The 15,342-nt window shown below is 36.4% G+C and overlaps 2 protein-coding genes across 12 annotated transcripts in view; one reads left to right on the top strand and one right to left on the bottom strand.

Moving 5' to 3' along the window:
- The window catches only part of LOC116851051 (protein sprint), a 101,045-nt gene that overhangs the window by 6,975 nt on the left and 78,728 nt on the right, over window positions 1–15,342 (bottom strand). For 10 of the 11 annotated variants that reach the window (XR_004379517.1, XM_032830062.1, XM_032830064.1 and 7 more), the window contains 8 exons: window positions 13,015–13,726; window positions 11,565–12,053; window positions 10,798–10,948; window positions 9,966–10,204; window positions 2,966–3,423; window positions 1,791–1,922; window positions 1,417–1,659; window positions 17–159 (listed from right to left, as the gene is read on the bottom strand). Coding sequence is in view for 10 of the 11 variants with exons in the window: in XM_032830062.1 (XP_032685953.1) it covers window positions 17–159; window positions 1,417–1,659; window positions 1,791–1,922; window positions 2,966–3,423; window positions 9,966–10,204; window positions 10,798–10,948; window positions 11,565–12,053; window positions 13,015–13,726 (2,567 nt within the window). In the remaining variant the exon portion in view is untranslated. The remainder of the gene's footprint in view (window positions 1–16; window positions 160–1,416; window positions 1,660–1,790; window positions 1,923–2,965; window positions 3,424–9,965; window positions 10,205–10,797; window positions 10,949–11,564; window positions 12,054–13,014; window positions 13,727–15,342) is intronic. The other variant, XM_032830065.1, reaches the window with a different exon arrangement.
- Window positions 13,614–15,342, top strand: part of LOC116851052 — an 11,069-nt gene continuing 9,340 nt past the window's right edge. The window contains exon 1 of the mRNA XM_032830066.1: window positions 13,614–13,749. Coding sequence (XP_032685957.1) covers window positions 13,745–13,749 — 5 coding nt within the window. The 5' untranslated portion in view covers window positions 13,614–13,744. The remainder of the gene's footprint in view (window positions 13,750–15,342) is intronic.

Genomic DNA, 15,342 nt, shown 5'->3' with positions numbered 1-15,342 from the left:
TTGAGGATTGGTGCATCTTATTTTATGCGCGAGAATGCGGCAGATTTCCCGGGTGTTCATGTTAGGTCGCACCGGCAGCGTCCTGGTGTTCAGAGAGCCGTGCAACTCGTCGGGCACTAAGATTCGCAACACGGACGAGCAGTCCGGCGTTCCGGATCCCTGGAAATCCAATTGGAATTTGGTGAACTTGTCTATAGGATATTAAGACATCTTAAAATGTCTTAAGGGCGTCTTTGAAAGATTCCTTGACAGCGCAAAGTTCTAAAAAACGTCCACAAACAAGAAGAAACGTCTTTTAGATATCTTTAAGACGTCTTTTAGAAGCTTGTTATCTAGGTTAATTTTTCCGACATTGTGCCTTTCTCTCGTGCTGGTCGAGCGTGTGATTTATCTATGGACTAATTGTTTGATGTTATTTATTACATCACAATAAATAACACATAAATAACCAGGTTGCGCGGGCTGAGTAACTTCCGCGTCCGCAGGTAAAATTAAGTTACTGTGGAGAGAAGAATCTAGGACTATAATTATACTACACACTATATCAATTTTATTATGTGAACAAAGAATTAACAATTGATATCACACTTTATCTACATTGACTCTCTAACATTCTTTGGGTCAATAACTGGCCTTTAGTGCAGCTTGCAGCCGATGCCAACAAGAAGAAGAAGACAATAAATATTTTCCAAGCAATGTGAGAAACAAAAGCATCATATTTAACTCTTTCAGAACGGAGAGTTGCTCGGGGAGATAATTATAGGAAAGTATGTATTTTATGGGTTTTTGGGGTCGTTAAATCCGAATCTGAACTTAGATTTTTAAAATTCTGTGATCCAAGATGACGGACCCAATAAGGCGGAAAAAATGATAAATAATATAAATATCCAATATAAATCTTTCTTGTTGTATATATTTAGATGTATAAGAGATGTAAATATAATGTAAATATTTTTTTGATCAATGGTAGGGTGTATATAGTATGTAAATATATTATAAATATCGTTTGTTCTAGTCTGTCGCTAACTAAAGTTTGTGTGATACTGATGAGCTCCAAGAAGAGCGAAACTGGAAGTCAGTCAAGATTTTCATTAATTCAAATTTAGAGAGTATGAAGTTCCACGGAAATTGAGTCATATTTACATAATTTGGCATCTTGAAAATCTCCATATTTGATCCGCCATTTTGAATTTTACATTTTTGACTTCAAATTTGGAAAGAGCACCCCAAAAATCCCTACATTTTTGTGAATATCGGATCGATAGTTTCTGAAATACATGCATAAAGGCCGTAGGGAGATGAAAAGAAATGTCTCTCGTCCTGAAAGGATTAAGTATCTAATTCATTGTAATTTGTTTTAATTACACGCGTGCTGTGGAAGAAATAAAAAAGGAGATAATCTTTCATTAGACTTACGTTCAACGTCGACATAGTGCTCTGGCTCGATTTGAAGGTCTTGAGAACGTGCACAGCGCTCGACCACGTCGTCAGGTAGTATCCACCCTCGCCCGTCAACAGCGAGGGGTGCAGAAGACCCCACATGTACTCGGCTTCGATCTCCGCGTCCACCACCTTGCCGCGCACCAGCACCCAGACGACCATCGGCAACAGATCATCGGCGCCCAGTGTTACATGGCGACCCGAGTTTGCCTGTTTCACCTGAAATCCAATGGTCGATGAGCACCAATTGAATTTTTGTTAACGTTTCGCGACCGTTCATCAGCGACTTCTATGATTCTACAAGCCGTGATACCTGCCGCTCGAAAGAACTCGAAGCTAAAGTAACTTACGGAGTTGAAGAGGGCCGAGATCGTCGCCAGTAGGTTCTCTAGTTTGTCCAAAGGCGAGTCGACCTTCTGCAGCCGTTCGATACACCTGAAGATGCGCTCCAGATTGTCCTCGGAAGGCGGCATAATCTTAGGCTGTGAATAAAATTGCGGTTATTAATGATAAAGCAGGATAGATGATCAAAAAGGGCAAATGAGAAATGTCGAAGTTGATGAGCAAAGCAAAAAGTCTGTGTAATCCTGGGAAAATGATTCTACAAAATTATATAAAATTGTATATATGATTATATATAAGTTATATATAATTATATAAAATTATATGTGAATTTTGTCTTCATATCGCATATATAGGGGAGATTGGAGTTACATAGCTCCAAGGATATGTTGTTTATATGCTTTTTTTTAGTATTTATCTTGAGAGAAATAATGTGCACAAAATCGTAAAATTTATATTCTTTTAGAACATAAATACTTTTTCCTGAGTTGCATTAAAATCGGAATAATATTGTAGTTAAAAAATAGAAAAATCTAATTTGGTAATAGCAAAATAAATTTTCGAGTCTCTCGAAATTTTCTATTCATATATTTATATTTTATATTCTTTATCGTGACTGAATCAAATTAAGCGATGTGTTACTTGCTAGAATGAAATTTTTTGCAAGTGTATAATATATTGTTTCTGGTAAATGCAATTTTTACTCATAAAATAATTAAGCATATGAAAGGACGAAGTGAAATTAGTCTATAATTAAGGGCCGTGGAGACTCTGGAACTACCAGGATATATATTTTATATGTGGCCTTCTTATCCTGCGTTATTGAGCAACTGAACTCGATATTAAGACAAGATGGCTATGTTGCTGCATGTTCGTATTTTAGTTATTACAAAACAAAATATACAATTAACAGGATCGTAATGGATTTCAATCAATACATAGAACAAGGTTGCCTCTATCATGTTTATACAGTCAGTCACAATTAGTTGCCTGAGAAGTTGTAACGAAATCGTGAAATACGATCATTGTTTCCTCATTTTCTCCAATTCTAGCCATGCTCTTCGTTGACAGACAGTAAAAAAGAAAGAGAAAGGTAGATGGAAAAAATAAATAAATCCCTAAAGGTGATTTAACAAGGTCTCGCATTGGCTTCATTTCGACTTCTTCTGAAATTTCTACTTACTCGAACGCCGAGCTCGTGCATGTGCTTGCCGTAGGCGTGCTGGATGTTCTCAGCGAGGGTTCGCAGCGACCCGGTGGTGGCGTAGTGCTCGACGAACAATTTGTAGACGTGTTCCCGCAACGGCGTCACCACCAGACCCATCATCACCTCCTCGAGGATCGCGTCGATGTTGAGGAACTCGTTCGGCCGCAGCTTCAGCCGCACTTTCTCCACCTCGCGCTCGAACTCGGGCTCGCCGTTCACCAGGTAGTTCTTCATGCCCGACATGAACTGCCGCATGTTGCGCGTCACCACGTGCGGACTGGCTTCTTTGCCTTCCTTCGTGCATTGGATGAAGTTGTCGATATTCTGCGAGAACGTCGTCGTCTTGTCGGCAGCCAGCCGCAGCGCGTAAGCCCTGATGGTGGAGCCGGTGCTGCCTGCGTCGCGATTCCTCAGCGCTTGCAGTCGCGGCGGCGCTGTGGAAAAGAAAATTTCATTCAAATGCCTCATCAAAGTAAAAAGATGTGCGCGAAGTGCATGAAATATGGTATAAGTAATATTATTGTAAAACGAGCAGCTCTTAAGGAGGGAGGGGAGCTGGAATCAATTCCAGAATGATGATAACGTAGAGACAATTGTTACTAACACAATCACCTTATCTTTTTCGCATTTCTTGCATACGTAGATCTTAAATGTGTGTTACTTTATCATATTTAATCCGGGAGTGGGCGCCAACAGGGTCAACGTTAGTGGGCTTAAATATATATTTAAGCACATATATATGTGTAATAATTAAGTAATAATTAATAAATTACCAATCCAAGTATTAAAAGAAACATTAAAATTGAAGGAAATAATTTTATTATGTCTCACTATTTCTTCTTTTTCTCATCTTTTTTTCTCTCTACCATTTCTATATCTAATATGTTTAAGAAACATATTAAACTTATACATATGTGAATATATTAAAAATAAAATCATATTTTTATTTTAACTGCATTAGTAAAAAATGACATTCTTTTAGTTTAATAAAATAAAATAAGAATTTCTTGCTTCTGTCGTTTTACTTTGATTAACTTAAACATTGATTTAATAAACTTAAAAATTTATTTGATAAATTTAGAAATAGAGAATAAATCTTCTTGATTTAATGGCAATATTAAAATTATCACATTATGTATTGTTTCAATAATTCAAGTTTTAATTTTAATAATATCGCTATTGAATCAAGAATATATACTCCGATATACTCCGATTACGCGTGCTGTTGAAAATTTTATTGATTCAACAAAAAAAGAGACCGTTCGTCCAACTACGATGTCGGAAAGACAATAGACATTCGGCGGCACATCGAGCGACGCTGACGCGGCAGAGATAAAAGACTAACGTTAGTAGGCGCGCTATGATCTTTTAGACCGACTGTTAAAACGTATCAAATTTCACATAGAAATAAGCGCGTCGTCTACGTCGTCTACTTCTCCATGCTATATGAGAAAATATCAAAGAAAATTTACGTAAAAGCGAAAATACGATAATGTCAATAGATTAGATGATATAAGTAGAAAACGAAAAAGTACGGGAAAATGACCAATACGCATCCACTCGCGGGTTAACGCAAAATCTAACCATGAATATACAGAAATTATTTTACAAATTTTTCGATATTTTTTTAGGTTTCTAAATTCATATATATGTGATTCGTAGAGTATATATAAATATGAAGTTGTTCAGATAATCACGAATTTTAACTCTCATTTTTTAGATTTTAACTTGCATTTTTCAAATTGCTTTCAAGTTTTAATTAAATTGCTACAACTATGCATATATCTAAACTTATCGTTTCTCTTTTTAATAAAACTTATTCTACTTGAAAAATTGTTTTATTCATATTGTTAAAAGAAAAATTGAACATAAAATATGTTTAAGCAATACATAAATAATTTTTTATACTAAATGTTACCTCAATGTTTGAAAATGTTTGCAGCCTTAAAAAAGCAGACTGATTACTTGTAGCAAAAAGCAAATCATTTTGATTTAGGAGAGATTCAAGATAGCGATAAATTTAAATATTATACATAGTCGCATAATAAAATCTTTAATGAGATAGAAGAAAAACAGTCGTTTCTATCTATTCTAAAAAAAACGTGATGTTTCATGGTTCCTATGAGTGCAAAGCATGCGACACTCTTAGTTTAAATTTTAAACAGCTTCGTTCACAATTATTATTTCAACGTAATTTTTGTAAAATTGTTTCTTTTGTCACAAAGAATTTCTCCATACATTCTATACTTATTCTGAACCACTCTGTGACTGTGATATATATATATATATATAGTAACTGATATAAATTTCTAACTATATATAACGTAAAGAAATTTTAATCATAAACAAAATTTCAATATTATTTAAAAAATGTTAAAAATAAAAATAAAAAATTAAAATTTTCAGTTTCAATTGTATGTCTTGGTGCGCGTGCGCGTGTATGTGACTCATTTGTATCTAAATTTATGTTTAAAGGAAGAGATTTAGAATCGATTAATCATCGATTTACTAATAGGTCAACTATACTAATACTAATAGGCCAACGATCGCTGGTTAGATCGCCGCTAGCACTGTATCCTTACACTGTACGCATTGCTGAAGATCCTTCAAAATCTTGCAGAACCATGTTCTGAATTGCCAGAAGAAGACAGTCTTCAGTGTGACCTTCTCCTTACTTTTCGCCATTGTGATCTTTCTTCCACTCTTCGCTATCGCGTGATCGCAGTAGCTACTCATAGGTAGCTCTCACAAGTGTGGGAAAGCGCTCGAGCACGTGAGGCGTACTCTAAGTGAAAATCTCGCCCCGTTTATTGGGCTATCGTTTATATCTACAGACAGATTCGTCGGTGTGCTGATCTTCGAGAAGAGAGAAGCAGATTAATCACACGAGCGACACTCGTCCGCCGAACTCTCCGACAAATCAGGCTGAGTTAAACGCCAATTAATTCGGATGAATTTCGTGAATCTCGCGCGGAGTATTTTTGTCGCGGGATGCGCTTTTGTCTCACGAGATCACGCCGGGACAATTACGCGTAATTGCCCCGTTCGGCAATGAATCGTTATCGGCGGTTTAACGACTCCTTATCGCGCGCGCGGGGTAACGCATCGGGCGTTTGCCGGCGGATACTTTCGAGATTTCACAGAGACCTGTTGCACTTCTTTTTCGCGTTTCTTCGATCGCGCACGTCAAGTCACTCACTCGTTCACGAGGTTGCCGCTGCGAAGTACACGAAGATACTGCGTGAACAGCTGAACGGAAGATGAGACTGACTTTGCACATCCCACCACCGTTTTAAGGTGAAAAATGACACGGCTAGAGGAAGGGCTTGTTAACGAGGAAGAACTTAACCTCGAAGATTTATTATCAGAGATGGCGTGACGCCCAATAGTTTGCAGACATTATATCGTGACATTGTATTCTAATCTTGGGACTTTTGTGACAGCTACATTCCTGTGACTATCGCTGCGATAGGAAAGGTCCAGTGACCCTAACTGTTATTTACTACTTACGGGAGCCGCAGGTAATAAAAAAATGCAGAGGAAAAGGGCCTTACGAGAAAAGGAACGCAGATACACAGAAGACAATATTATTTTACTGCTAACAAAAGCGACTCGTTAGTTTACTTTCTCTCTTTTATGTGATAGTCATCTTTGACAAAGAAAATATTTTCTTAATTATTAATTTTAAAAGATACTCATCAAAAATTTTACACAAAATGATTAATATTTACCTAGAACTTCATATTCTTATGATGTTTTTAAATGTCGCAAGAAAATATCATTATAAAAATAAAATTATAACATTGTTGAAATTCAAAACTCGAAAATTTTTCTAATAAAATTATATATTAACAACAATAGAACAATAGAACAGAAACAATAATTATTAATTTAAATGTATCAGTTCTAGATAGATACTAATTTTTTTGTGTAAGATTAATAATTAAGAAACTATTTTCTTAATTATAATATTTACTATTATTATAATTTTTAATAATTCTTAATTCTTAAAATATTTTTTTAATCACAATATCTTGTGCTTTCTATTTGAAAATTATTTTTTAATAATAGAAACACACGCAGGCTTTTCATCGTTGAATCGTATAAAATGTACAATTTCTTTGCTTAACGCTATGCAATTTCATTTTAAAATTTATTTTGTTTATCGAATTTTTTATCGGATAATTTCTCTTAGTGTGTACTCAAAAGGAGAATTCATTCCTTTCATAAAAATATAAAATTATAAAATATAAAAATATAAAAAATATAAAAATATAAAAATATAAAAATATAAAAATATAAAATATAAAATTTTATTGAAGAAATAGTAAATTCGACTCTATATAGTAGGAAAATTGAATTTTTGTTTTAATTTAATATTCTTGATAGAGCTTAGAATCTATTTTGTATAAATCTGAGGCGTATGATGACTTTATAGATTTGCACAAACACAAACTCACGAAAGATAAGCTCGAAACAAGCAATATATATTTGAATATAGTATATATTTTTATGTGTTATTTTTTTCATCGTGAAAGTCGTTGGATATATACTCTCGCGATATATTTGGAGGCTTTCGGGTTAATTCGGGTCAATTCGGCTTTTCTCGCCCCTCATAATTTCGCGTATTGGAGAAAGTATCTTTTATCTCTGTTATATCTTAAATACTTCGTGAGAGTAAATTTCCCAAGAACGGAGTCTTTCCCCTCAGCGCGAATTAGAAAGCATTATTATAAACTTCTTCGTGATTATCACAAATTAGATTATATTATTATTATTATCGCCTATTATAAACGTTCAACTATAAAACCGGTAAACGTACGTAGCGAAGAGCGAGGAAAAGCGGTCATTATCAGCGCTTCGTCATAATTTGTTCTTCCGTCGAAGCGGGTCGAGTCGTGTCATCGCGCGCGGGGTAAGAAAATTCCGTCGCGAATACTTCCCGTCTGACGCATCGCTCGCTCGCGACTGCGTAAGATTCCTTCCTTCTCTCGCAGCCTCTCTTTCTTTCTAACGGTCGAGCGCGAATAGGTCGTCGCAAGTCGATTTGACCTTCGATTGAGCTGATCCAATGCATTCCTCATTTGCCTCATCCCCACTGATCACTTTAATGATCAATTAAAATTTGAGTCGTCAAAGACACGGTAAATAAGTGGAACTTATGATGCATCTATTTGCCACTAGTTTACTTCGCTGACTTCTATTGATTGTACACGTCAGAAGATTAATTTTTTGACTCACGACGAGACACAAATTCGATGCTCCTTGAAGTCATAAACGTTATCATGAACCAAGAAACCAAAGTTAATGCTAGAAACAAACTTTTAATATATTCTGACTAATTAAAAATCGGCTTCAAGTGCTGAGCACGAGTCTTTGTGAATTAGAAAATTAATTTTACTGAACGATTTGTGACAGGATCATGCCTAAAGTAAACTAAAGTGTCATACATAGATTTGCACAACTAAACTTTCAAGTTTTATGTTTTAGAATTCTAGAAGCACAATGGCGAAGGAATGTTACAGTGGAAACTAAAGTCTTTTACCGTTCCAAATGGCACCACCAATATATTACGTAGCCCATTGAATTACATCGTTGAAATACTCTCAATGAGGCGACATTGGCCAAAATTGGTTTTCCATTTTAAGTACCTTCTCAAAGGTTCCCAATAAAAAGACAATAAAAAGGAACCCTACAAAAGTTCCCTTTGCCATTGTATTTCTAAGATCTTAAAACATAATTCTTGAAAGTTTGGTTGAGCACATTTGTGTTTTGATACTCTTGTTATCTTGAGTTAGTCTAAAAATAAAAATAAAAATATATAACCCTAATCCTAATGTGAGGGGTATCAATATATAATATCCAAAAAAGGCATCATTGATTGGATAAATCCCATAGATATTTTTGATATTGATTTAGACTCTTGATATATTGATCTGTAATCTCTAAGTCAATAGTGGTGACGATGCATTCCTCGCATCGGCGACGATCGTATTAATCCTGTCACTAAATTAATTAACCAATGTTCAATTTTAGATGCCGATATCTCAGGACAGAAGCTTCAAATCGCCATGAGTTTGATACATTGGACTCCTCTCGGTATACATTTTCTTTTGATACTTATTTCATTCAGTTCCGTTTGTGGGCCAAAAACCACTTATTTTTCGTTTGATTAATGGTCAATTGAATGTAGTATATTTGCAATGCGGTATAATTGTAGAGTAGAATTTTAGGTTCGTCAATTGTCTCACGTAATATTCGAAAGTTTATCTGGAATTCCACATTTGAAGCTACAGCGAAGAAGGCAATAGCATCAGACTCTTTTTACAGAGTGAGATAACGATTGTGGAAACGCGTACGTATCCACGTAGCACGTGAGTCAACTCCCGTATGCTCCCGTCGCTGATTACGGAGAGAAAGAACAATAACGTTACGCTGCACGAACGAACGAACGGACGGACGGACTGTGTTACGTAATCCGCTAGTTGCGCGACACAGTAATTACGGTTAGGAGACGTTTCCTCAAGGTTCGTTGGCGCGTGCGGTCAGCGATTCGTACATGCACGCACGTGTAGCCATTGTGTTTAGCGTGCACGCATGCATACGCGCGCTAATTCCTCGCTGAGCGAGCATCTTCGTGAATCCGCGACGAAGTGTACGGCGCAGAGGTGTAAAATGAAGGGAGAATCAGGAGAGGAAGGGACATACAGAACGGAAAGAGGAGGAGGATACCCGAGCACTCGTGTCTTCGTTTATTTGCTTCTTCTCATTAGATTATTCTCCTAATGGTAATATATATGCTAAACTCCGCAATGAGAACGCGAATATCCGTTGTGAATGACGAGATGTTCGATGCGAAGCTTCAGGATGAGTTTGTTTCTATGTGAGACTATGGGTGTGTGTGTGTGTGTGTGTGTGTGTACGCGCGCGCGTGTGTTCACCTTTCTCTAAGGCGGACAATGAGCTGAGCACTTACACAAAAGCGGGTCGAGTCGCTCCTTGAAGCTCTTGTTCCTCTTGATCCTCTCCACGTCACTCTCGTCTGTATCCAGCATGGTCTCCCACTCGGAAGGGTCGTACGTGCGATCCTTCCGCGAGTCTGGCAGTGTGTCCTCGCGCTCCATGTTACGCTTCTCCACGTTATCGTATGAAGAATTGCGGTCGCTATAAAGTAACTCACACGTGTTGTCTGGCGGTTTTAGCAATTCCGGGTACCTGCAAAGGTACAAAGGTCAAAGGTCGCGTCTGTTTTGGCATATGAAGGTCTGCTTCCGTACAAACACGTTCAAGGTAATGATTGATCTTGGATTTAGATGTTTCTGTTATTTAAATATCTATTATTTTTATTATTTAGACTTTTATTGTTCGGACTTTGTTATTTGGTTTGTAGGAATACTTTTTCCTGGTGCTCTTGCAAATTTTATGATATTTGCTCTTGCAAGTTTTATATTTGATGCTTTTTATAGAGTTATGTAGTTAAATTTCGCAAAACTGTCACATATCTAATTATACTTCCTACTCTCGTACTTTTGAAAAATATAAGTGGAAGTTCCAAGTTTTAAGACTTTTATAAAGTAAACTCTTTGAATTACGAAGGATTGTTTCAACTTTTACGTGCGAGGAAGCATATATAAGAGAGATACGTGTCTCTTATTTTTAATTCTTCTGCACATATATAAAGTACACAAAAATCGATAAGAGACACTTTTATATGTGTGTTATTGTTAAAAAAAGCTTTAATCAATTTTAATATCAAAAGAATGTATGGGAGATATTGTATAGTTTCTCGGATAAGTTAAAAAACTTACCGTTGCAGGATGATACTCTGGACGGTCAAGGTGTTCCCAACAATGTCCCTGTTATTGCACTCCTCCTCCGGGAACTTTCTCGTGACCGTGTTGTCACCCTCGTAATCGGCATCACAGTCGTAATCCGGCTCGCAATCTTCCGCGTCGTTACCTGGTTGAGATTTTTATGAACTTCTCATTACGGTATTTAGCGTGCGTTTTATGTCAAATTAAAAAAAATATGCGAGGTTTTATCTTGAATGAAAGAAGGAAGAACATAAAGCTTTATGTCGAATTAAATATAGAAGAAAAACGCAAGAGAATTTATGTATAAAATATGTATAAAAAATGTATAAAAAATAAAAATGTATAAAAAATGTATAAAATTAAGAGTAAATGAATAAAATTAAGAGAAAAGAAGAAATTAAGAAAGAGAGAAGAAAAATGAAGATACTTTCTATTGAATTAAAGAAGAGAAAACAAAAAGCTTTATATCAAATTAAAGAAAAAACTCGCGAGGATTTATATTGAAATAAAAGAAGGAAGAATGTTGAGTCGAGTTAAAGAAGAAAAAGAATGAAAAAGAAAAAAATCGTGAGATATTATATCAAATTAAAAAAATTACAAAAGAAAATAATGAAAAATAAAGAAGAAATGTAAGGCAAATTGACTCGATAGGAAGAATTTTCGTCGAGAAGAAATGGAAACTTCATTTCCACGTCGAAGAAATCTCGCTCGAGACTCTTCGTGTCGCGACGCGATGAAGACACGCGACGGGCGAAAGGTACCTATGAATTCCCAGCTGGAGTCCACCGCCCACGAGGTGTCGTTGAAGACCTTCGTTCTAATCTTGGGCGGCTGCACGGGCTTCGCCCGCGGTATCTTCTTCGTCTCCCTGGCGCCGTGGAGGCGCTTCGCCAGATTGTCGACCGACGACGAGATCAACGGAGTCTTGTCCTCCGTTTCCTCGGGTTCCTCCCAGTCGATCGGATGCAGCAGCTGGTTCCCGTTGTTGCCCGTCGGCGTCTGTAGCCAGCCGGGTTCGCTGTGTCGGAACTTGTTCGTCGCCGGATTGCCCCTCGGCGTCCTCCTTCGCGGAATTATGGCGGCCCCCTGCGTGGTGACGATCGCGTCCGCCGGTTCCGCGTAGAACGGACTGCTCTGCTTGGACTCGGGTGTCTGCGGACTGTTGCTCTCCGACTTGGCGCCCAACACCAGGCCCAGCTTGTTCCGCGGCGGCGTCACCGTGCTCGGGCTGTTCAACGAATTGGCACTGCCTGCGGGAGAAAGTACGGAATTTGATTAGTTGTTGCGAGTGACGCTTGAAAAATTTTCAACTATTGAGTCAACTCTCTCTCGTAGAAATTTGACAAAACCATAGTTATGGCCAGACTCTGATTCAAGGGTCTCTATTTAAGACCATTAATTGCCAAGAATCCAGAAAGAACCCATTGAAGAAAAGCATCGAATGAGAAAGCAGCTCAAAATTAAAATATAGTCGTTATGATTTTGTTTGTTTAGAAACCGTTCGAATAAACTGGTTTAACCAAAAGAATATTCAACTAATTTTGCCACTCACAGAATGATTATTTTATTTTCTTTTCTTCGTTCTCTCTTTATAGTTGTTCGGATGAAACTTGTCTTTCGAATGAGTTTTTAATTTAAAACCGAATTCGCGTTCTATTTCTCACGCGATTAGATCCTCGCCGCAAAACAATCTCTTGTTTATACCATCTTTTACGAGAGACCAGCATCACATATATGACAGCGATCATTTTTCTTTCTATATTCACATATACAAACTAAGTCTGTTTTACACTTTTATAAAAAAAATATAGGAGGAGCTGTAGAAAAAAGGTTCCACAAATGAACCGTGATAGGAACTGAGTTAAATGATCTAAATGGAATTACTAGACATTCAGATTTCAGCTGAACGGTCCAATTGAAATCTGGACGTCTGGCAACTCTACTTCGCGCGATTTGTGTTACTTAAAAATAATCTATTATATGACATAATATTAAAGTCATTTAGAGTTGTCAGATATTCAGTTGAAATCTGAATGACTGGCAATCCTAGTTTCGCGTAATTTGTGTATAAAAATAATTAATAGACATCCAGGATTCACGTGGATAGTTTAACTGAAATCTGAAGTTTGATAACCTCGGATTTGGGTAATCTGTACAAGTAAGAAATTTCGAAGTGTAGACCAAATTGACGAGAAGAAAAGATGTACTCACAAACTCTGGATAGCAGATCCGGCCGCTTCCCCATGCCAGTTTCCTCGGGCGAGCCTTGATCGGCGGGACTCCTCAGCTCCGGCGCGGGCTTGAAGCTGCTGAGTTCCGGATTGGTCGTTTCCTTGTAGCTCAACTTGTCGTTCCTCAGGATGAACCTGTCGTTCCTCAACACCTGCATCTGTTCGTTCGGCAGTCGATCGTTCAAGCTTCTTTCGCCGGGGCTGACGATTCTCTCGTGCGCCGTCATCAGTCGGTCGTTCGAGCTCCTCAGTCGGTCCAACGGCGTGCAGGCGATCCTGTTGTTGTCTTTCGATTTGGTGTTCTCGTTGGGCGACCAGGTCGAGTGGTTCGACTGGTCCGTCGTGTTCCAGATGTCCTCGTAGTCGGATATCTTGTCGGCCGGTGAACTGCGATAATATGAGTCCAGGATGTCGGATTCCTGATAGTGCTGCGAGTTCTTGCGATTCTCGCGATCCCGACGTCTCTTCGACTTGCTGGTGCTGGAGTTGGGCGTGTTCGGCGAGAGAATGCTGGGCGTTTTGAGGCCGCCGGGGTTCAGCGGGTTCGGCACCAGCTTGGATGTAGGTGACAAGACCGGGGTGGTGGGCGAGAGCGGCGACTTGATACCGGAGAAGCTGGATGCTAGCGACTTGCAGGAGGTCGCGCTCTGTGGGCTCAGCAGCGACGTGTTGGGATCCGACGGCGTGTTTTGCTGCCGGTAAAAAGAAACATGATGTAAGTGTCTTCACGGTTGCTTGAAAGGATTCCTCGCTTTACACTTGTTTCCACTTTTTCTCGCCGCTTTTCTTTTTTACATTTGTTTACAGGACGGTCTTGTATACTTGAGACTTTCGTGATGTGCAATAGCCGTTCCTGATGAAATTCTTCATCAGGAATGTCTTTAAGACTGTTTTATGAAGAAAGAAATTTGATTCGAGCGGGATCGATTCTTGGCCTTAAGAGGCCAAGAAAAATTTCCAAGAGAAACTCTGATTGTGATAAAAAAAGGATGATAAACTAAAAATCTTAATTTACAAAAAATAATGTTTTATACACACATATAAAAAAATTATATATATGTATATTATATATGTATATGTATATGTATATTATATATGTATATGTATATGTATATTATATATGTATATGTATATGTATATTATATATGTATATGTATATGTATATTATATATGTATATGTATATGTATATTATATATGTATATGTATATGTATATTATATATGTATATGTATATGTATATTATATATGTATATGTATATGTATATTATATATGTATATGTATATGTATATTATATATGTATATGTATATGTATATTATATATGTATATGTATATGTATATTATATATGTATATGTATATGTATATTATATATGTATATGTATATGTATATTATATATGTATATGTATATGTATATTATATATGTATATGTATATGTATATTATATATGTATATGTATATGTATATTATATATGTATATGTATATGTATATTATATATGTATATGTATATGTATATTATATATGTATATGTATATGTATATTATATATGTATATGTATATGTATATTATATATGTATATGTATATGTATATTATATATGTATATGTATATGTATATTATATATGTATATGTATATGTATATTATATATGTATATGTATATGTATATTATATATGTATATGTATATTATATATGTATATATATGTATATTATATAAAAACACACATAAACTTTCAGGTATGTCGATTTTTATGCCAATCCATAAAATATTTTGGTAAATATGCAGAATAACGGACCACCCTCCGATTTTAATAATCTTTGGATATATTATACAGTTGACCATCCTGAATAATATTCAAAAGATTTTAACCGTTGTTCATTAAAAAATTATTAACAAAAAAAGTGTAATGAGTATAACGTAATTTTCTGATACTACATATACTGATATTGTAGTTTCGAATTGTGATGTTGTTCGATAAGTGAAAGTTGTTTTGTTTACATTTCTTATCGGAATGAAATAAGTTACTGTTGATATTAGACATATGAAACGTACTTGTAAGGAATGATAAGCCAGTATACGACAGTCTTTCGTATAGTTCGACTGCTGAAAAATGAAATTCTATGAATTTCTCGCATTAACGACGAGAAGTATCGAGTTAAATTATTTGTGCGTAAAAAATGTTGTACGTGAAAAAATAATGTGTCCACGTTGCGAAAATGTTGTTAAATTTAATACAGAAGAATCATTAATTATTCATTGTACCCAACATTATTACAAACAAATTAAAGGTCGAACGACTAGTGAGAGGCT

This window comes from Odontomachus brunneus, unplaced genomic scaffold (genome assembly GCF_010583005.1).
Source record: "Odontomachus brunneus isolate Ranch 3 - 2012 unplaced genomic scaffold, Obru_v1 Obru_scaffold_164, whole genome shotgun sequence".
NCBI classification, from domain to species: domain Eukaryota; kingdom Metazoa; phylum Arthropoda; class Insecta; order Hymenoptera; family Formicidae; genus Odontomachus; species Odontomachus brunneus.
The sequence above is the reverse complement of the archived record's forward strand: the minus strand, read 5'-3'. Positions and strand labels throughout refer to the sequence as shown.